Source organism: Staurois parvus, unplaced genomic scaffold (assembly GCF_062004578.1).
Source record: "Staurois parvus isolate SC_StPar_1 unplaced genomic scaffold, SC_StPar_1.0 ptg001037l, whole genome shotgun sequence".
NCBI classification, from domain to species: Eukaryota; Metazoa; Chordata; class Amphibia; order Anura; family Ranidae; genus Staurois; species Staurois parvus.
Window position 1 is genome coordinate 210,477 of NW_028318833.1, and position 19,055 is coordinate 229,531.

The 19,055-nt window shown below is 49.8% G+C and overlaps 1 protein-coding gene across 1 annotated transcript in view; it reads left to right on the forward strand.

The window, feature by feature from the left end:
• Nucleotides 1-1,336: 1,336 nt before the first annotated feature.
• LOC149440998 (uncharacterized) overlaps nucleotides 1,337-19,055 on the forward strand; it is a 69,612-nt gene continuing 51,893 nt past the window's right edge. The window contains exons 1-3 of the mRNA XM_089657888.1: nucleotides 1,337-1,598; nucleotides 17,131-17,355; nucleotides 19,021-19,049. Of these exons, the coding sequence (XP_089514014.1) occupies nucleotides 1,337-1,598; nucleotides 17,131-17,355; nucleotides 19,021-19,049 (516 nt within the window). The remainder of the gene's footprint in view (nucleotides 1,599-17,130; nucleotides 17,356-19,020; nucleotides 19,050-19,055) is intronic.

Genomic DNA, 19,055 nt, shown 5'->3' on the forward strand with positions numbered 1-19,055 from the left:
AGAACTGGGGGGCCTACTGCTAAAGTGTGGAGAACAGTCAAGAGAACGTCTGTCGAGGATCTGGCCTGTAGACTCATGGGGCAGGTTCTGTCTGATACTGGAAGGTGGTGTCTATGTACACAGGGACACAGTGAGAAGAGGCCTCAGAGTGAGAGAACCTGGAGAGACTAACGCTGCTTTACCTCTTCTTCGAGGGACTGTTCCAGATTGCTGGCTCCGGGCTGTTTCCAATAGTGGATCTCCCTGAAGATGTATGTCTACATTTTCTGCTCTAGAGACCTCTCTGGAGAAGGGTAACTGCTACTACGAAGAATCCTTTCTTAAAATGGTTGTAAACCTCGGACATGACATATAAACAAAGCATATCCCTCTATAGTGTCTACTTGTCTCAATTAAGAGCACTAAGTGTCATCTCTATCTGCGTCATCGTTTTTCTGCTATCAGCATGAACCACTTCCGACAAGTTTTCCTGACACCAATAGAAAAATGGTGACAGAGTAGGGAGGTCCAGAACACAGCTTGTGATTGACAGCCACAGCTCTTTTCCTGTGTGCTGTGTTGAGGGGGGTGTGTCCCTTTCCTCCAATGAGCTCTCAAAGCTCTCCTCACTGAGCTCTGCAGAGTGGAATTTCAACTCTCTGCCCCTTTATTCTGAGCTTCAGAAGAATCTTTAAATTTCAGCACTTTGAATGGCTGTAGAGACTAGAAGACGCAGATAAACATGTACAACTTGTGACAGAGTGTAGCACCCTCTAGTGTACAGTTAGGTTAGGCAAATTTAAGTCTGTGTAATTATTGAGGGGTTAGTGTGTGGTCAGAATTACATCACATCAGCCCAAGGAGACACAGACAGACCATTAGAGCACAATGGATTGGGATAGTTGGGATATGAGGCTAATGGCAATGTGCTCATATATATTTGCAGAGACACTTTTTCATGTTACTTGAACTGTAATGAGTCTTGTGACTCATCCTAATATCCCCTCTACTGCCTTCCATGAGTGATTATCTTGCTGAATTTAGCCACAAATGTCCGGAGAACAGAAGAGGGAAGAAATGTAATAAGAGAACACATCACAACTTGTCATGTCCTGGACTTACCCCTCTAACCTGCTGCCCTAGGCAGTGGCCCATGAGCGCTCCTATGGCACATTCAGGACTGGCGGTCCTCAGTCCCATAAATAGACATCATGATGGTTACAGAGAGAGGTCCGTCCTGAATGTCACCCAGGATCTGTATACAGCATTTCTTTATATCACTTTTATATGTATACTGTATATAACAAATCACATCGATCTTCTCACTTCTTCTCCTCCTCTGTGTTGTTTCAGTGATATGACGAGTGGGGAGGAGAGCAGAAAGAGGCTGATTGTCTTCACAAAGGACCCCAAAACCGATGTGTCACAGATATTATCGCTTCTATCAGAAACTTCATCCTTGCAGTGTGGGGTCATGTGCTATGGATCTTATCTCAAAGAAATCTTGGAATCTTTCGTTGATAAAGTCATTGTTCTCTATCACCCATACTCTGCAGAGACCCCTCTGCCGGATCTGTCTGATATGAAGGATTTCCTGGATTACTACAGAAGTAAACATGGTAAGCGAGTCATACGGAATCCCAGATGAGAAAGGGATCTCCTGGATTCTGGGTCCACTCTGAACGGCTCCACAGATCAGAGCCCATTGTAGGATCATATGATAGCTGATGTATAAATATTGTGATATGCAGAGTCTCCTTTCACATCAGAGATCCCGGATTGTATGAGATGTATGTATGAGGAAAACTTCATTGTGATATATTATTATTAGAGATGAGCGAATTATTCAAAAATTCGATTCGGCTGATTCGGCGAATTCGCGGAATAAATTCGATTTGAGTCGAATATATTCGCTGCGAATTTAACTTATAAAAAGGGTGTTTCTAGGCTTCAGAGAGCCTTTATATTAGTGCAGAACACTGTACCTTTAATTTAAATGCCCTTGGAGTCTGCTGGGGAAGAGAAATAATACTGTCAGTCAGTATGACATGCAGATGAGTGCCGTCGATCTTAGAATCACCGCACACTTCACTCATTTGGGCAGTCACGGGGCCAAAACCAGAGTGTGGAGCCACAGTGTGGCAGTGGAGGCAGCAGCAATGGGAGGCCATACAGCACCCTATGACAAAATGTAACCCACCAGCAGTGTGAGGAGACCTGAAAGTGGCACATGGCAGAGTGTGGCGATGGAGACAGCAGCAATGGGAGGCCGTACAGGGACCCATGACACACTCTGGACCTGGCAGCAGCATGATGAGGCGGTACAGGGGCCCATGGCAGATTACGGGCCTGGCAGCAGCATGAGGAGTCGGTACGGGGGCCCATGGCAGATTACGGGCCTGGCAGCAGCAATGGGAGGCCATACAGCACCCTATGACAAAATGGAACCCACCAGCAGTGTGAGGAGACCTGAAAGTGGCACATGGCAGAGTGTGGCGATGAAGACAGCAGCAATGGGAGGCCGTACAGGGACCCATGACACACTCTGGACCTGGCAGCAGCATGAGGAGGCGGTACAGTAGCCCATGGCAGATTACGGGCCTGGAAGCAGCATGAGGAGTCGGTACGGGGGCCCATGGCAGATTACGGGCCTGGCAGCAGCAATGGGAGGCCATACAGCACCCTATGACAAAATGGAACCCACCAGCAGTGTGAGGAGACCTGAAAGTGGCACATGGCAGAGTGTGGCGATGGAGACAGCAGCAATGGGAGGCCGTACAGGGACCTTTGACAAAATGGAACCCACCAGCAGTGTGAGGAGACCTGAAAGTGGCACATGGCAGAGTGTGGCGATGAGGAGATTACAGATGACAGATTACGGGCCTGGGAGGCCGTACAGGGACCCATGACACACTCTGGACCTGGCAGCAGCATGAGGAGGCGGTACAGGGGCCCATGACAGATTGCGGGCCTGGCAGCAGCATGAGGAGACCTGAAAGTGGCACATGGCAGAGTGTGGCGATGGAGACAGCAGCAATGGGAGGCCGTACAGGGACCTATGACACACTCTGGACCTGGCAGCAGCATGAGGAGGCGGTACAGGGGCCCATGACAGATTACGGGCCTGGCAGCAGCATGAGGAGGCGGTACAGGGGCTCATGACAGATTACGGGCCTGGCAGCAGCATGAGGAGTCGGTACGGGGGCCCAAGGCAGATTACGGGCCTGGCAGCAGCAATGGGAGGCCATACAGCACCCTATGACAAAATGGAACCCACCAGCAGTGTGAGGAGACCTGAAAGTGGCACATGGCAGAGTGTGGCGATGGAGACAGCAGCAATGGGAGGCCGTACAGGGACCCATGACACACTCTGGACCTGGCAGCAGCATGAGGAGGCGGTACAGGGGCCCATGGCAGATTACGGGCCTGGCAGCAGCATGAGGAGTCGGTACGGGGGCCCATGGCAGATTACGGGCCTGGCAGCAGCAATGGGAGGCCATACAGCACCCTATGACAAAATGGAACCCACCAGCAGTGTGAGGAGACCTGAAAGTGGCACATGGCAGAGTGTGGCGATGGAGACAGCAGCAATGGGAGGCCGTACAGGGACCCATGACACACTCTGGACCTGGCAGCAGCATGAGGAGGCGGTACAGTAGCCCATGGCAGATTACGGGCCTGGAAGCAGCATGAGGAGTCGGTACGGGGGCCCATGGCAGATTACGGGCCTGGCAGCAGCAATGGGAGGCCATACAGCACCCTATGACAAAATGGAACCCACCAGCAGTGTGAGGAGACCTGAAAGTGGCACATGGCAGAGTGTGGCGATGGAGACAGCAGCAATGGGAGGCCGTACAGGGACCTTTGACAAAATGGAACCCACCAGCAGTGTGAGGAGACCTGAAAGTGGCACATGGCAGAGTGTGGCGATGAGGAGATTACAGATGACAGATTACGGGCCTGGGAGGCCGTACAGGGACCCATGACACACTCTGGACCTGGCAGCAGCATGAGGAGGCGGTACAGGGGCCCATGACAGATTACGGGCCTGGCAGCAGCATGAGGAGACCTGAAAGTGGCACATGGCAGAGTGTGGCGATGGAGACAGCAGCAATGGGAGGCCGTACAGGGACCCATGACACACTCTGGACCTGGCAGCAGCATGAGGAGGCGGTACAGGGGCCCATGACAGATTACGGGCCTGGCAGCAGCATGAGGAGGCGGTACAGGGGCCCATGACAGATTACGGGCCTGGCAGCAGCATGAGGAGTCGGTACGGGGGCCCATGGCAGATTACGGGCCTGGCAGCAGCAATGGGAGGCCATACAGCACCCTATGACAAAATGGAACCCACCAGCAGTGTGAGGAGACCTGAAAGTGGCACATGGCAGAGTGTGGCGATGGAGACAGCAGCAATGGGAGGCCGTACAGGGACCCATGACACACTCTGGACCTGGCAGCAGCATGAGGAGGCGGTACAGGGGCCCATGGCAGATTACGGGCCTGGCAGCAGCATGAGGAGTCGGTACGGGGGCCCATGGCAGATTACAGGCCTGGCAGCAGCAATGGGAGGCCATACAGCACCCTATGACAAAATGGAACCCACCAGCAGTGTGAGGAGACCTGAAAGTGGCACATGGCAGAGTGTGGCGATGGAGACAGCAACAATGGGAGGCCGTACAGGGACCTTTGACAAAATGGAACCCACCAGCAGTGTGAGGAGACCTGAAAGTGGCACATGGCAGAGTGTGGCGATGAGGAGATTACAGATGACAGATTACGGGCCTGGGAGGCCGTACAGGGACCCATGACACACTCTGGACCTGGCAGCAGCATGAGGAGGCGGTACAGGGGCCCATGACAGATTACGGGCCTGGCAGCAGCATGAGGACTCGGTACGGGGGCCCATGGCAGATTACGGGCCTGGCAGCAGCAATGGGAGGCCATACAGCACCCTATGACAAAATGGAACCCACCAGCAGTGTGAGGAGACCTGAAAGTGGCACATGGCAGAGTGTGGCGATGGAGACAGCAGCAATGGGAGGCCGTACAGGGACCCATGACACACTCTGGACCTGGCAGCAGCATGAGGAGGTGGTACAGGGGCCCATGACAGATTACGGGCCTGGCAGCAGCATGAGGAGTCGGTACGGGGGCCCATGGCAGATTACGGGCCTGGCAGCAGCAATGGGAGGCCATACAGCACCCTATGACAAAATGGAACCCACCAGCAGTGTGAGGAGACCTGAAAGTGGCACATGGCAGAGTGTGGCGATGGAGACAGCAGCAATGGGAGGCCGTACAGGGACCCATGACACACTCTGGACCTGGCAGCAGCATGAGGAGGTGGTACAGGGGCCCATGACAGATTACGGGCCTGGCAGCAGCATGAGGAGTCGGTACGGGGGCCCATGGCAGATTACGGGCCTGGCAGCAGCAATGGGAGGCCATACAGCACCCTATGACAAAATGGAACCCACCAGCAGTGTGAGGAGACCTGAAAGTGGCACATGGCAGAGTGTGGCGATGGAGACAGCAGCAATGGGAGGCCGTACAGGGACCCATGACACACTCTGGACCTGGCAGCAGCAAGAGGAGGCGGTACAGGGGCCCATGGCAGAGTGGCGAAGCGTAAGCAGCTTAAATTGAAGGCCATACAGAGGCCTATGTTAAAAATAATAACATGTTTGGGGCATGATTCATGGCGGATTTAGTCAGTTGTGTCAGGAACTGGTGGTTTGAAATCCAGACTAATCCACGCCTGATTCATTTTCACAAACGTGAGTCTCTCCACACTTTGGGTGGACAGTCGTGTCCTCCGCGGAGTTACAATACCTCCTGCCGCACTAAACACGCGCTCCGATGCCACGCTACTGGCCGGGCATGACAGCCTTTCAAGGGCAAATTCAGCTAGTTGGGGCCAAAGGTCAAGTTTTGTTGCCCAGTAGTCAAGGGGATTGTCTACCTCGGTTGGCAGGGTGCTGTCCAAGTAGGCCCAAGCCTGTTGTTTGAGCTCCTGCTCCAGGTCCACCTGATGCTGCTGCTGCTGCGGCTGGTTAGTAGTTTCCTCACTGCGCTGGTGAAGAAAGCTACTCATCATCGACTGCAGACTGAGGCAGCCGCTGCTGGTGGAGCTGCCACTGCTCCTACCACCCCACCCCTCCCCTGCTGCCATGGCAGCGGAACGCGAGCGCACAGGGCCCACAGTGTCTGAGGATGGACGTTGGCGCAGAAAGGCAGAGACCAACTGACTACATAGGTGGTTTTTATAGTAATTTATTTTGGCCTCCCTCTCAGCAGGTGTGAAAAAGGCCACCATTTTTGAACGGTAGCGAGGGTCCAACAAGGTGGACAGCCAAAAGTCATCCCTCTGTCTGATGGTTATTATTCGGCTGTCGCTACGCAAGCAACCGAGCATGCTATGGGCCATTTGTGCCAAGGAATGCGAGGGACTCCCTGCCTCCATCTCCACAGCATACTGCCACGGTGCGTCTGGGTCCTCTGTCTCCTCCTCCTCCTCTACCAGATGCTCCTGCTCCTCCACTCCTGTCCGCTGAGTGGAAAAACCACCCATTTCACTCAATAATTCCTGAGCACCAATGTCCTCCTCTACCTCCTCCTCTTCTTCCTGTCCTGCCCCCACAGGGGTCATGTGGCGTTGAGATCTGTGCGCCACGTCTACCGCACCCTGACCAGCCATTGTTAACAGCATTTGTTCCAGGACGTGCAACAGAGGAATGACGTCGTTCATCCCATAGTCCTGCCGACTCACGAATAGCGTGGCCTCCTCAAAGGGCCTGAGCAAGCGGCAGGTGTCACGCATGAGCTGCCAATGGCTGACATCTAAGTTACACAGGGGAGTACCTTTATCCGCTTGTAACATCAGGAAATCGGTGATGGCCTTTCGCTGTTCGTAAAGGCGGTCTAACATATGTAGGGTTGAATTCCACCTTGTTGCAACGTCGCAGATCAGGCGATGCTGTGGAATTCCGTTCTGCCGCTGCAGCTCAAGGAGGGTGTGCTTTGCGGTGTAGGAATGGCTGAAATGCATGCAAAGTTTACGTGACATTTTAAGGATGTCTTGCAGTGGGATGGTGGATTTTAGGAACCGCTTGACAACCAGATGGAACACGTGAGCCATGCATGGCGCATGGCACAACCTTCCTTGACGCAGAGCAGACACCATGTTCTTTCCGTTGTTGGTCAACATGGTTCCGATTTTCAGTTTGCGCGGAGACAGCCATCTGTCGATTTCTCTGTTCATTACACTCAGAAGTTCCTCCCCTGTGTGACTACGTTCGCCAAGGCATACCAGGTGCAGCACAGCGTGACACCGTTGCGCCCTGCATATGTGATATGCCGGTCGGGTAATGGGACTTGGCACGGGGGTGGCGGCTGAGGACACGGCGGAAGAAGAGGTGGTAGAGACGGACATCTTTGCTGGACCAAGGATGTGCAAACGTGGAGGCAAAAGCGGCGTGACCTGTCCAAGTTGCTGGTGCGGCTGTGCCGGCACCACGTTCACCCAGTGGGCCGTAAATGACATGTACTGTCCCTGACCGTAGTTACAGCTCCACACGTCGGCGCTGCCGTGCACTTTGGCAGAGACCGACATGCTCAAAGACTGGCCCACCATCTCTTCTACATGTGAATGCAGGGCTGGCACTGCCTTTTTGGCGAAGAAATGCCAGCTTGGCACTCTCCACCGCGGCGCGGCACAAGCCATCATTTCTCGGAAAGGTGCTGAGTCCACCACTTGGAAAGGGAGGGACTGCAGCACCAGCAACTTGGACAGGAGGACGTTCAGCTTCTGCACCGTCGGGTGCGTGCTCGCAAACTGTTGTCTCTTGGAAACGGATTCCAAGAAAGACTGCTGACGGAATCCGTGAAGAGGAGTAGCAGGAGAAGGAGCATCTGAACGAGCGGAAGATGCCAACGAGCGACAACTCCCCTCAGCAGAGGTGTTGGAGCCTTGACTGGCTGATAGAGGGCGATTGACGTCGGGTGACGGAGCAAGTAACGGAGCAGGTGATGGAGCGGGGGCTGGGGCAGGCAGAACCGCCGTATCTTTATCACGGTTTTCCCAGGCCACCGAATGGTGACGCTGCATATGCTGACGCAACGCTGTAGTCCCAACATGGGCCCCCTGGCCACGCTTGACTTTCTGGCCACATAGTCGACATACGGCTACGTTTACTTCCTCGGGCGGCTTGACGAAAAATTGCCACACCGCCGAGTAGGAAACTTTGCCCCCGCTACTCCTCACTGGCTGACTGCTACTTCCTCCGTGCACACCGGCACCACTACTGGCCATGGTGGTAGGCTGCAGTGGAGCTGGTGCTCTACTCCGTGGCCGTTTGCCTCCACTGACACTGCTGCGACCCTGCTGCCTCCTGGGCAACCCACCGACTGTTTTGCTCGCTGCCAAGCTGGCACCCTCTTCTCCTGATGATGCGGAAGCAATAGCCTGATGACGACAAGGCTGCCAAGTGCGATCAGCCTCATCATCATCAATTAGGGTCTCCGCCTCACTACTAGCCCCCTCGGCTGCGTGTGGGTCAGGAGACAGACCTGTCTCTAGACCGGCTACCGAGCCACTCTCCTCGCCAGTACTTCGCCTGGCTGCTGAAGAGGCGGATGTCTCCCCCCGTTCCTGACCGCCCTCTGTTAGCTCTTCCTCACTGTACAGTGGGGCTGAGCCCACAGCATGCGATACTTTGCTTGGTGAGGGAACACCAAAGGACAGGGGCAGGTAGAGGACACGTGATTTCAGTGGGCTTGCTCCCGGGCCATGCCAACTAACGGTTGTGTCTGACGTACACACCGACCGTTGGCTGTAGGTGTCAGAGGTGACCTGGGAAGAGGAAGACGACCGAGCCAACCAATCGATGACGGCAGGGTTGTCGGTGGAGACACGACCGCTGGATGACACCGGGAGCACTGGCCTCTGGCTGCGACTAGTGCTGCCTCGACCCCTTCCTCTGCTGCCACGTCTGCTCGCTCCTGAAACATTGCCTCCTCTGCCACTCCTCTGCATGTTGTCTGACATACTCTTTAATTCAACGATTCTGTGTCCCTGAGTAACGATTCTGTGTCCCTGAGTAACAATTCTGTGTCCCTGAGTAACGATTCTGTGTCCCTGAGTAACGATTCTGTGTCCCTGAGTAACAATTCTGTGTCCCTGAGTAACGATTCTGTGTCCCTCAGTAACGATTCTGTGTCCCTCAGTAACGATTCTGTGTCCCTGAGTAACGATTCTGTGTCCCTGAGTAACGATTCTGTGTCCCTGAGTAACGATTATGTGTCCCTCAGTAACGATTCTGTGTCCCTGAGTAACGATTCTGTGTCCCTGAGTAACAATTCTGTGTCCCTGAGTAACAATTCTGTGTCCCTCAGTAACGATTCTGTGTCCCTCAGTAACGATTCTGTGTCCCTGAGTAACGATTCTGTGTCCCTGAGTAACGATTATGTGTCCCTCAGTAACGATTCTGTGTCCCTGAGTAACAATTCTGTGTCCCTGAGTAACGATTCTGTGTCCCTGAGTAACGATTCTGTGTCCCTCAGTAACAATTCTGTGTCCCTGAGTAACAATTCTGTGTCCCTGAGTAACGATTCTGTGTCCCTCAGTAACAATTCTGTGTCCCTGAGTAACAATTCTGTGTCCCTGAGTAACGATTCTGTGTCCCTGAGTAACAATTCTGTGTCCCTGAGTAACGATTCTGTGTCTCTGAGTAACAATTCTGTGTCCCTGAGTAACAATTCTGTGTCTGTCCCTGAGTAACGATTCTGTGTCCCTGAGTAACAATTCTGTGTCCCTGAGTAACAATTCTGTGTCCCTGAGTAACGATTCTGTGTCCCTCAGTAACGATTCTGTGTCCCTGAGTAACGATTCTGTGTCCCTGAGTAACAATTCTGTGTCCCTGAGTAACGATTCTGTGTCCCTCAGTAACGATTCTGTGTCCCTGAGTAACGATTCTGTGTCCCTGAGTAACGATTCTGTCTGTCCCTGAGTAACGATTCTGTGTCCCTCAGTGACGATTCTGTGTCCCTCAGTAACGATTCTGTGTCCATGAGTAACAATTCTGTGTCCCTGAGTAACAATTCTTTGTCCCTCAGTAACGATTCTGTGTCCCTCAGTAACGATTCTGTGTCCCTGAGTAATGATTCTGTGTCCCTGAGTAACAATTCTGTGTCCCTCAGTAACGATTCTGTGTCCCTCAGTAACGATTCTGTGTCCCTCAGTAACGATTCTGTGTCCCTGAGTAACGATTCTGTGTCCCTGAGTAACGATTCTGTGTCCCTGAGTAACGATTCTGTGTCCCTCAGTAACGATTCTGTGTCCCTGAGTAACGATTCTGTGTCCCTGAGTAACAATTCTGTGTCCCTCAGTATCGATTCTGTGTCCCTCAGTAACGATTCTGTGTCCCTGAGTAACAATTCTGTGTCCCTGAGTAACGATTCTGTGTCCCTGAGTAACAATTCTGTGTCCCTGAGTAACGATTCTGTGTCCCTGAGTAACAATTCTGTGTCCCTCAGTAACAATTCTGTGTCCCTGAGTAACAATTCTGTGTCCCTGAGTAACAATTTTGTGTCCCTGAGTAACGATTCTGTGTCCCTCAGTAACGATTCTGTGTTCCTCAGTAACGATTCTGTGTCTGTCCCTGAGTAACAATTCTGTGTCCCTGAGTAACAATTCTGTGTCCCTGAGTAACGATTCTGTGTCCCTCAGTAACAATTATGTGTCCCTCAGTAACGATTCTGTGTCCCTCAGTAACAATTCTGTGTCCCTGAGTAACAATTCTGTGTCCCTGAGTAACAATTCTGTGTCCCTCAGTAACGATTCTGTGTCCCTCAGTAACGATTCTGTGTGCCTCAGTAACGATTCTGTGTCCCTGAGTAACGATTCTGTGTCCCTGAGTAACAATTCTGTGTCCCTGAGTAACGATTCTGTGTCCCTGAGTAACAATTCTGTGTCCCTGAGTAACGATTCTGTGTCCCTGAGTAACAATTCTGTATCCCTGAGTAATGATTCTGTGTCCCTGAGTAACAATTCTGTGTCCCTGAGTAACAATTCTGTGTCCCTGAGTAACAATTCTGTGTCTGTCCCTGAGTAACAATTCTGTGTCCCTGAGTAACAATTCTGTGTCTGTCCCTGAGTAACAATTCTGTGTCCCTGAGTAACAATTCTGTGTCTGTCCCTGAGTAACGATTCTGTGTCCCTGAGTAACAATTCTGTGTCCCTGAGTAACAATTTTGTGTCCCTGAGTAACAATTCTGTGTCTGTCCCTGAGTAACTATTCTGTGTCCCTGAGTAACAATTCTGTGTCCCTGAGTAACGATTCTGTGTCCCTGAGTAACAATTCTGTGTCCCTGAGTAACAATTCTGTGTCCCTGAGTAACAATTCTGTGTCTGTCCCTGAGTAACGATTCTGTGTCCCTGAGTAACAATTCTGTGTCCCTGAGTAACAATTCTGTGTCCCTGAGTAACGATTCTGTTTCCCTGAGTAACAATTCTGTGTCCCTGAGTAACAATTCTGTGTCCCTGAGTAACGATTCTGTGTCCCTGAGTAACGATTCTGTGTCCCTGAGTAACGATTCTGTGTCCCTGAGTAACGATTGTGTGTCCCTGAGTAACGATTGTGTGTCCCTGAGTAACGAATCTGTGTCCCTGAGTAACGATTCTGTGGCCCTAAAGTCTCTGTGGCCCTAACTCTGTCCCTAATACACACAGGTCTGTCTCTCTTGAATGACCGGAGGCTAATGGAGAATTCTAAGATGGCCGCGATTTATAGCTCCACCATTACACAGTGCTGGCTGGCTGGCTGCTGATTGGCTAATGCGATCACATGTCATGAATGAATGCATTATGGGTCAGCGCGCCTTGTCTGCGCGCCTTCCCAGAGATCCCCGCTCCGTCGCCACACATGTCGCCGCCATTTTTGGGAAAATTCGATTCGTGCGTCCGAAGTTTGCTAATTTTCGGATTCGGCGCGAATCAAATTTTTCCTAATCTTCGAAACGAATTCCAATTCGTCATGTTCGATTCGCTCATCTCTAATTATTATTATTATACAGGATTTATGGCGCCAACAGTTTGCTCAGCACTTTACAATATAAAGGGATACAATACAGCAATAATACAGTTCAATACAAGAGGGATAGGAGGGCCCTGATCCTGGGAGCTTACAATATAAAAGGGAGGGGCTAGCGGTACAAAAAGTAATAACTGGGGGATGAACTGATAGGAGGAATAGAAGATTTGGTTATTAGCTGAAGGAAGGATAGGCTTCCCTGAAGAGAGAGTTTTTTAGGGATCACCTAAAAGTAGGAGATAGGCAGATTGTAGTAGAGAGTGCCAGAGGATGGGGGAGGCTCTGGAGAAGTCCTGGAGACAAGCATGGGAAGAGGAGACAAGGGAGCTAGAGAGCAGGAGGTCAGAAAAGGGTTAGATCCTCTGCTGAGTATTATTGCTGGCTGTGTCCCCACTGAGGAGATCCATCCTCTCTATCTGTCCTGGTGATCATTGACAATGAGAAAGCTATTGTAAATCCAGAATGTTGAAGAACAAGGGGTGGGGGAGGGGAAAAATGTATTCTGCTCCATGTCTAAACAAAATCCCAATATGTGTAAATTTAATTGGTTTACGTGAAAGTTATAGAGTCTACAAATGGCGGTATAGATAATGGAACTTTTTTTTTCCATACTAGTAATGGGGCTGATCAGCGATTTATAGCGGGACTGCGGCGGGCATTCTGACACTGGGGGGAACTGACTAACTGCCACTGACATCCCCAGAAACACCAATACAGTGATCAGTGCTAATAGAAAGCACTGACACTGTACTAATGACACTGTGCAGGAAGGGGTTAACATGTGGGACGATAAAAGGGTTAACTGGGTGCGATTTACTAGGGAGACATGCTGTGCAGAGCAATACAAAGCAGCATGTCCTTGCTGACAGGAAAGAGACCTGTGTTGTTTACACTCAGATCTCTCCCCTCTCAGCTTTGGTGGCGATCACCGAGTTCCGACCGGGAATTGCTGGCCCGGGGCTTGGTGATTTACAACCTCAGCAGCCAATAGCGGTGAGGGTAGGGAGGTGCACACGCCCCCAACCCAGAAATGAAAAATCAGTTATCTTTACATGATTTTGCGCAGTGGAGCTGCGGTGTAGCAGTACATCTGGTAGGGGACGCCGTGAAACTGGTTAAAGGATAAGTTCATCCGTTTTTGGGGTGGAATGTGTAACATGTTCCCATAGCTCCCAACTGTCCCTGATTTCCAGGGCACTGCCCGAGAGCCCGTGGTCAGTAGGGGGCCCCATGAGATGCCTCTGGTACCTTTTTCATAGGCTTTTTTGAGTTTGGGCAAGGGCACAGGGGCCCCATGATCCCCGATTGCCCGAGGGGTCAGTAGGGGGCCCCATGAAATGCCCCTGGTACCTTTTTCATAGGCTTTTTTGAGTTTGGGCAAGGGCACAGGGGCCCTATGATCCCCTATTGCCCAGGGGCCCCATGAGTTGTCAGTCCTCCCCTGATAGCGACTGAAAAATTACAGTAAAATAACGCCTGTGGTAAATTTTTTGCAATTGTGCAATTCACCAAGAATTTTGCGGTAAATACCTCTTGCAGTAAAATATCTGTATTGTGGTAAATATGGCATATTTTCATGTGGTAATTTATCGCACTGTAGCTAGTTTTTGAGGAAGCCAGCCGTAGTGTCCTTAACAATGGATAACTCCGGGTGTCCGTGTTATCGCATGTGGTAACCCCATAGTGTTTTAGGTTTTATTATTTGCAGCAGCGATGGAATTGGGCTTTTATTTTGCGGTTGCACATGTTACCTTGTGGATTACATTGTCTCCATATCCTGAGCGTGGAGTAGGGGAGATCCAATATTTCTTGTTTATACATTTGGTGCCTCTGATTGGCCTCTGCAACAAGCAAGGCCCCTTTCACATAGGCAGGCCAAGGGGCCCGCATGTCTGTTTTTCAGGCAGACCTGACCGGACCATCCATTGCTCTCTATGTAGCTGCGGATATAAACAGACTTGTGTCCTCTTACACCTGCCTGTATCTCATCAGATCCACTAAAACCAGACAGATGGGGATCCCTTCCTCATCCATCTAGTGGGTCAGATTAGATGACAGTCAGATGTAAACACACAGGCGGTCCGTTTACATCTGACAAGTTATAAAGGAGAGTAGGTCTGCTTTGTATAAGTGGAGTGGGCACAGACCCTGGTGATAAATATCGCACATTGTTTAGTTTCTGTTGTGTTTGTGAATTGGACTTAACAGCTTACCACATTGTTATTTGCTCTCCCACCACTCTGCTACCCGGCTAAGTTCCTCCTGTGTTAGTGCCTGCATGCTGTAAACCCCAGTAGCCATGCCTCCGTTCTTCTCTCCAGGTCATGACTCGGGTAATAAATATTGCTCGTCTATACTGCTCTGACCACAAACCCATCTTACTGCTTGTAAATGAAGACAACACAACAATTTGGAGTTGAATGGCCATAGCAGCCTTTTATTAACCAAAATATAAAGAACAGAAGAATAACCGATAAATATCATAATCACACAGTGTAACAGAAAATTATGGAGCCCCAAGGTCCTATTAGGTATCAAGCTGCAGACAATACCTGTGTGTCACTTAACCAGGCCTCCAGCCACAAGACCACTGACTCAGAGACAACACACAGATACACATCCCAACAACTGGGAGCTGTACCTCGGACGGGTCCCTACAATTTACCTTTTTTATCCATCCCAACCCAAAAGGACCTTGTACCCGCATGCCACAGGCCAAAGCAAACCACAACCACCAGCATAACCCAGCACCCAAAGATCCAATGTAGGGTGGGAGGGCGGGGAGTTTTCCCCAACACAGCAGACCTCCACAACTAAAGACCACCCCAGACCAACTGCCAGACAAGCCCCTGCAGTTCCACCCATCCTTGACTTTGACCCAATCAGATATTTTTTGCTGCCCACTTTACTTTTAAATTCTTCAATCAACCACCTAGCCCAAGCCCCTTTAACCCCTGCCATGCCCTCCGTCTATTTCCTATGTCATTTTTCTCCAGAAATCCCCCCCCCTGTACTGATCTCATCTTCTCTCCTTCCAGTCCTTGCAGCTCTGACAGATATCTCCCTGAGCTTGTCAGTGACACAGAAGGGGAGATCAGTTAATGATCCCCTGTGCCTGTCAGCTCCCTGCTTCTACCAGCCTGCCTTACACCAACATTCTGACCAGCAGATCAGCAGAGGACATTTTTCCTCTGCTGTGTAAGCCGTGTACCGGGGTGGGCTCCCCAGGATACAGTGAAGTCACGAACGAGGAAAGCAACCCCAACACCAGCTTTTGTCACAACAGAATTTTACTTAGATGTGTCAAATAAACGCAACCACAAATGCTGGGAACATACAATAAATTTACATACACCCAGCCCAAAGGCTGAGACCCTTGTGCTGCACAGCACGGCGCCTCCTGATGGAGGAAGGTAGAAAGTGTAGTAATTTACCTACTGGGGGGCACAACTAAGCTGCCACACCTTACCTGTTATTACCCTACAGAGCAGGAATCAGTGTATGGGGGTATGGTATGGGCTAGCCTGCGGTGCAGCACAACAGCTTACAATCTTACACAAATCTACAGTATTCCACCTCCCATAACTGGTCCTGTAGCACATGCCTGAGTATTCCTTCTGAGCAAAACGGCAGTCTGGCTTGAGTTTGTAGGATTTTATCAGTCCTTCCAATGATCAGTAACAACACTTGTGGCCTGACACAAACAGAGACCCTAACTAACTATAGGCCTGGACTTGAATTTACTTCAATCAGTGTTCAAACAATGAAAGCTGTTTCCCCATCTCACAGCTGCGTCTAATAATGATGAGTGTGCACACCTTTCCATGAGCAGTTGTGTCTATTATTCCTCATACCAGGTCTTTGTTTTCTATAATGGTTACATACTTATGGACCTTCCCAGTCCAATGTTGTCCACTTAAAGCTGCCAGTTTATTCAAAATATTTTTCTACTATACATTAAACTTTGGTTCGGCCCTCCACAACAGTCCCAGTTTCTCATGTGGCCCCTTGGATAAATGAATTGCCTTCCCTTGGAATAAAGTAAGCTTCCAGTTTTTCTAGAACTGTACCCCTTGGTCCTAAGTCGTCCCCTTTTACTTATAACTAGGAGAACATTAGAGGGGAACTCGGCTAATCAAGCGCTGCGGCTGCTGCACATAAAACTCTTCCACAGGCAGACTGTACACAGAGAACAGCCATACTGCAGTCGGTCTTACAACCCGACCTGGCAACAACTTACTGTGTGGTAACAGCCACCTGAACACGTGAGAAGATTTCATCCTTCATCCTATAGCTGGTTTTAGTTGCTACTCTTAGAGGGGCTCCCCTCTTTTTATTTTACAGTTTAACTCCTCATTGGGGGATATCCCTGGGTGCAACTGCCTACTATTGAGAGCTGTTTACTGTATATAAGATATTTTGTATATGACTCGGTACTTGGTATTTGGTACACATAATAAAAAAACTTGCTTGGTTGTTAAAAAAAGGCTTAAATCTTTCCCTATCTTTAAATGAGTTTATTATCAATTTTAATAATGCAATTGTACCTGACAGTTACACTATTGAATATATGCCACTGCATACAAATAGTTCAGCCTAAAGGTGGCATCTGCTGGCTGAAAGCTTTCTATTTATCATTGGGGTCTCCAACCTGCATGTAATGACTAAGTCACAGCTGATATAGTGGTCACACGATCAGGAGCCACTCTAATTGGCTCCTGATCATCAGTGGAGACCCTGACTGCTGGGATTGAGAGCCACCAGCCGTGCAAAGTGTCACCTTCAGGATTTCGAAGGGGAGAACATTTAATAATGTATTCACGGCATTGTGCTGAGGAATAATACAAAAAAATGATTGCAGAAAGGAAGGGATAACACATTTGTGAATGGAGAGTACAGCCAGACACACACACTTCAGTCTGATTGTACAATCTACTATGTTTTTACTATAACAGTTGAATGTACGAATTGTGTTTTGTTGACCATCTCCTTAGAGCTACAGTATGCTTGGAAGGTTCTTACATGTATTGTCTAGTTTATAGTCTTGTCTACTCTGTAGGTCCAGGAAACATAAAAGTTGTGATAAGTGATGTGAAAGATATAAATTTGGAGAGACAGATTATAGCCCGATGGATGGAGGGGGGATACCGGGACTGTGAACTCCTGACCCTGAGCAAAGAAGAAATGAAATATCTGACTAAACATAAAATAAACCCTCTATCAGTGGAGAGAAGAATGGCCAATAAACTGCGACACATCCACCACATCCTAAAGGAGGCTTCAGGTAATGGAGACATTTCAGTCATTTATTGCTCTATTATCCTCCTATAAAAATATTGCATTTTCATGAATATTATGTAGCACCCTCCTAGCGCAGGATGCTGGGTAAATTTAGTTTTTGGCTTCTTCTGCAATCAAGGAACCAGTAATTGTTTGTTCTGTCCTATTCACAGTCTCACAGGCTGGGAGTATGATTGCTTCCTCATGCCTCTGAAAGGCATTTCTAGAGTTTAGGTTGGGAAATTCAAATCAACTAATCTGAATGTCTATTGTGTTCCAGCCAATCCCTGGGGAAGAGTGCCTATTAGGGGTTGGAATTGAGATAAATGATCTGAGACACTGGAGATCAGGGTTCCTTCTCCCAAGGAGGGTTCCAGAGGTGCAGGAGCTTCTGCTACTAGGCAATCTGTGGACTGACAGCTGCTCTAGGAGGCCTTGGAGGCCAGGATTAAAGGATTAAATAGACTTTGCTTAGAACTACCTCCAGAACCACACCATTAAGGTATCTGGTCCTGAGAGGTGCTATCTCTTTCACTGGGTTGTGCCTGGAGGAAGCTGGGAGGTGGCATATGTTCTGGGGACTTGCGAGTACTGACCCTAAATTCATCCTTGAGACTGTGTACTGGATGATGCACTGGGTACCAGTAACTGTGCACGGGTGCAAGGTAACCAGATGGCCAAAAACCTGCCTTATGGTCCCCAGATGTGAGGCCTTAGACTGTTCAATACTCACAATTACAAAGGAGAAGATTGAATGCCAAAGAGACTTACCTCATGGTCCCCAGCTGTGAGGCCTAAAAGTGATTGTAAAGGTCCAACTTTTATTTTTAAAATATTACAACCATGTCTATACTTACCTACTCTGTGCAGTGGTTTTGTACAGATGAGCCCCGATCCTCCTCTTCTTGGGTCCCCTGCCTGTGCTCCTGGCTCCTCTTTTCTGTCGGGTGCTCCCATAGCAAGCAGCTTACTATGGGAGCCAGGTGTGTTCCAAAGCCACTGCTCCATCTGTCCATTTACACACGGAGCTGTGGCTTTGCCCTGCCCCCTCACTCCTCATTGGCTGACTAGATGTGATTGACAACAGCGGGAGCCAAGGGCTCCCACTTGCTGTCTCAGCCAATGAGGAAGCAGAGACCCAGGCCAGTCAAGGCTGTCATGCACATCGATGGATAGCAATGGGGTTCAGGTAAGTATTGGGAGGTGGGTGGGGGCACTTATGCACACAGAAGGTTTTTTACATAGAATGCATGAAGGTAAAAAGCCTTGAGACTTTACAACCACTTTAACCTGTTCAGAAGGACTTAGGGAAGAGATTTTCTTCCAATTGCTATGTGCTGAACGTTATGAAGTATCCCCTGTCCCCAACCCCTCTCCATATTACAAGTTATACAAGCGATAAATCACAAAAAGACAGCCCCTTGACTGTTTATTGGAGCCGGAGTGATTGGACTGTTGCTTGGGTGGCTGGTGGCCTCAGTACCTTTTGGGAAAGAACCAGGCGTGGTCTTTGTATAGGGAGTATGTACCAATGGAGGGGGTTATCCTCACATTTCCACCAAACACCTAAAGGGCCCCTGTCAGAGATGTAGAGCGACTGCATTGGCTGAACTCTGCTTCTGAAGGTGTCTTTCCACAATGTCTCATATTTGTCTTTTGTTCTTTACAGAGAAAAACCGCAAAAAGAACTTAAGGAAGGTAAGG